This window comes from Microtus ochrogaster, unplaced genomic scaffold, assembly GCF_000317375.1.
Source record: "Microtus ochrogaster isolate Prairie Vole_2 unplaced genomic scaffold, MicOch1.0 UNK88, whole genome shotgun sequence".
Taxonomy (NCBI): Eukaryota; Metazoa; Chordata; class Mammalia; order Rodentia; family Cricetidae; genus Microtus; species Microtus ochrogaster.
The window spans coordinates 265,111-268,895 of record NW_004949186.1 but is presented as its reverse complement, the minus strand read 5'-3'; the positions used below and the strand labels follow the sequence as shown (position 1 = coordinate 268,895).

At 40.5% G+C, this 3,785-nt stretch overlaps 1 protein-coding gene across 1 annotated transcript in view; it reads left to right on the top strand.

The window, feature by feature from the left end:
* The window catches only part of Vwa8 (von Willebrand factor A domain containing 8), a 317,895-nt gene that overhangs the window by 150,739 nt on the left and 163,371 nt on the right, over window positions 1-3,785 (top strand). Inside the window, exon 21 of the mRNA XM_005370880.3 lies at window positions 1,828-1,899. Within this exon, the coding sequence (XP_005370937.1) occupies window positions 1,828-1,899 (72 nt within the window). The remainder of the gene's footprint in view (window positions 1-1,827; window positions 1,900-3,785) is intronic.

Genomic DNA, 3,785 nt, shown 5'->3' with positions numbered 1-3,785 from the left:
CCATCCTCCCCTTGAAAGTGGTGAAAAAAATAACTTAGTTTTGACAAATTTTGAGTGTCAAAAAATATCAAGAAAAGCAAACCAGGAAAATTCTAAGAAATATGTGTAGCATGTATATATTATAAAAGGATTTTTGTTTCAAAAATAGAGAATTTGAGTAATCTGAACACTTTTGGGCTGTTGTTGATTTGGTCCAGAAATCAAGAAGAGAGACTCGGGGTTGAGACTGCTGGGACGCAGCTCTTGTTGCCGTCCCATGAGCCTTTGTCCTTACCTGTGTCCTATTTTTGGTACACAAAAGAGCAATGCAGTCTCCTCTGTGGCTCCTGGGAGAAACTCTAATGTTGCCCTTTTGTCATACTGTGTCATAATTCGAATGATAAATAATGGAATTTCGAAAGTACCTTTTTAATTCTAAGACTCTGCATAGCTTTGTAAGTGGTTGGTCTAAGTGTGTGAACAAGTGGGTCTGTTTCTGGTGCCTTCTCGTGGGTGCTTTTCCTTCTTTTTGTTAATATATAGTTTACAAACTATATGTACTTATGTATATTTTTAATTTTATCTTATATATAAAAATGTAGCTGGGTGGTAGTGGTACACACCTTTAATCCCAGCACTTGGGAGGCAACACACCTTTAATCCCAGCACTTGGGAGGCAGAGGCAGGTGGATCTCTGTGAGTTCAAGACCAGCCTGGTCTACAAGAGCTAGTTTCAGGACAGGAACCAAAAACTACGGAGAAGCCCTATCTCAAAATATGTATGTGTGTGTGTGTGTATATATACACATACATACACATATATGTATATATGTGTGTATATATATGTAAATATACACTTAAAAAAAAGAAAGTCCAAAATGGAGGTATTTGATTACTTTTGGTAGCATGTGTTTACTTACATTAGTAAGCGTCAATTTAAATATTACTTTAATTATAACTCCATTCTGCAGAACATAAATAAATATATTTGAATTGAATTATAAAATTATTTGAAATATTGACCAGTAGTTTGCTCTTGCTTGGATGGACAATTTGAAGTTTTCAATATTGGTGACCTAATTGATTACTTACCTTACTTTTATCCACATCATTAAATATGTTTTTAATTACAGCCAGGTTTGGTAGCATGTCGTAACCCTATGTAAGCCACACATTAAGTCCAATTTCCAGTCAACAACCTTGAAGGAGCAATAGATTTAAACTCTCTGACCTTAGTCAAGGTGGAACTGACCTGGCCACTTTGTGTTTATGACACCCAGATGTGTGGCTACTAACAAAGATATTTTGATGTAGGTGCGGTTACTTGCTGTTTTGGGTATTAAGATGGTAATCTCTTTGTTCCTTGTGTCATGATAAAAAAAAAAAATCTTTTTTTTTTCTTGTGGATTGGGGTATTTAAAGATCGTAAGAAATAAAAAATACAGGTGCTTTCAGTATCCACTGGATTGCCCCCCGGGCACTGTCCTATGTCTCTGTATGTCTTTGTGTCTCTGTCTGTTCATCCTAATCCACACACCCCTACCCTGGAACATGCAAACCCATCATGTGGGGCTATGACAATAGCACACACCTTTAATCCCAGAACTAGGTTGGCAGAGGCAGGTGTATCTCTGAGTTCTCCCAGCCTTGTCTACATAGAGTGCTGAGGACAGCCAGGGCTACATAGAGAGAACCTGTCTCAACAATGACAATAACAAAAATGTGTTTTAATTCAAGCCAGTTCCTTTTGTATTGTAATATATGTGCTACATTTTAAGATAACACCTCTATAGCCGCCTTTCTTATTTGACCTGGATTGTATTCTTTTTTTTTTTTCTTTTTTTTTAGCACATGGTAGTGATGGAAGACATGCTCAAAGACTTTGTCCTTGGAGAACACTTGCTATTGGTCGGGAACCAGGTGAGTTATGGCTGGGAGCAAGCACAGATGAGTGAATGCTAGTACTTCAGCAGCAGTAAGTTTCTTCTTTGGGGAATAAACATTTAGAAATTCTTTTTCCTCTTAATAAAACATATTTAAATTCACAGCCTGAAACTCTTTACCGTTCAAAGAGTAACCTGTACCGTCTGAGTCTTAACATTATCCCAAGTAACCATCTTCACTCATGTCCTATCACCTCGCCCATTGACCCCCGGGATGTCTGTGCCTTCCCAGTGCTACCCCAGTCCTGCCCACCATCACCTGCCAACAGGAGTACAGAAAAGATCTCAGACCACAGTGGCGCCTTCTGTGCATGCTGAGATCCCTCTCGGCCAGGTTGTTGGGTGCACAGCTGAGTGTTTCTACGTCTGTTTGCTGTAGTCAACTCCTTGCTCTCAGATAGAGTCCACATCTTTAGTGTGCCATGCAGTTTGCAGGTTCCCACCTCTGCACACCACTCCAGCCCAGGCTATGGTATGTCTTTCTTAGCCTGTGCTGCCTTGATCCACCCTGACCTTCCTTCAGGTTCTCATCTCTTTAGTGTTTGGTTCATGTCTGTCCTTCTACCTGGCGCTTCCCTTTCCAGCTCCTGGGAGGGATGCTTTGCCTTGCCTGAGCTAGATTCCATTGCATCTCTTCTCTTCTAGCCCTTCTTTCTCACTGTATTTCCCATGTACCGACCATCCTCCCAATTTACATGCTCCACGTGCAGAGGAACAAGAAGTGTATTTCTCTGGCTCATTACTGCTATGTAGTGGAGATGGTATCCGTATATGCTTGTGTAAGGAATGGATGGACACTCTGTCTTAGAACATTCTGATAGTTTTCCTCAGTTGAATTACCAGATCCAAAATAAGTAGCTCTTTAGTTTTTTACAAGTTGATCTTATTGGCAATCAGAAACTTAGCCTTATTTTTGTGTTCCTTGTTTTGTTCTTACATAAAAATACAAATTCTTTTATGTATAACTTCTCAAACCTACAGTTAAAATTTTATTCTTTTTTATAGTTAATTACAGTTAATTTTATTCTTTTTTGTACCTGCATGCGTCTCAGATACATTTGGAGGTCGGAGGACAACTTTTTATTCTTCCACCTCGATCCTGAGTCAGAGTCTCTCTTCATACTCTAGGTTAGCTGCTCACAAACTTCTGGGTGATTGTCCACTCCATCTCACTAGATAAACACTGCTTCTGTGTCAAGGCACTTTCATGGGGTTTCCAGGAATCAAACTCTGGTCATCAGACTTGCTGAAAAGCACTTTAGCTGCAGATCCTGCTCACTGGCTCTCAGTTTTAGAAACTCTATCCAGATGGGCCTATAGTTGAAGGCATAGATCTGGAATTGAGTGGCAGCAGGTCCAGCAGCCACTCTCCCCGTGAGTGGACTCTGGCACACTGCTCAGCTGTCTGAGGTCTCACTGGCAGTGTAAACAGAATGCACTCTGCTGGGCTAATGTAAAGATGGCGTGTGATAAACCATGGGGAGGATTCCACACAACCCTGAGTGCCAGCTAAAAATAAAACCCATGCATCACATAGAAGTTTTAAAAGCATTTTTGTGTTCTCTTGGTTCACTTTTTTCTAAACAAGAATTAAATATAAAATAGATAATTCATGCTTGTTTTCCACCATTTGAAATGCCCTATCTACTTCTGTTCGTTGGTAGTCGTTTTTCTAGTAAGTCTCTATAGGTTGATGAAAAGTGGCTGATAGTGGCATTGAATCCTTGCTGGTCTTATCTCATTGAAAAATGATGATTCTGAGCCGGGCGGGGGTGGCGCACGCCTTTAATCCCAGCACTCGGGAGGCAGAGGCAGGCGGATCTCTGTGAGTTCGAGGCCAGCCTGGTCTACAAGAGCTAGTTC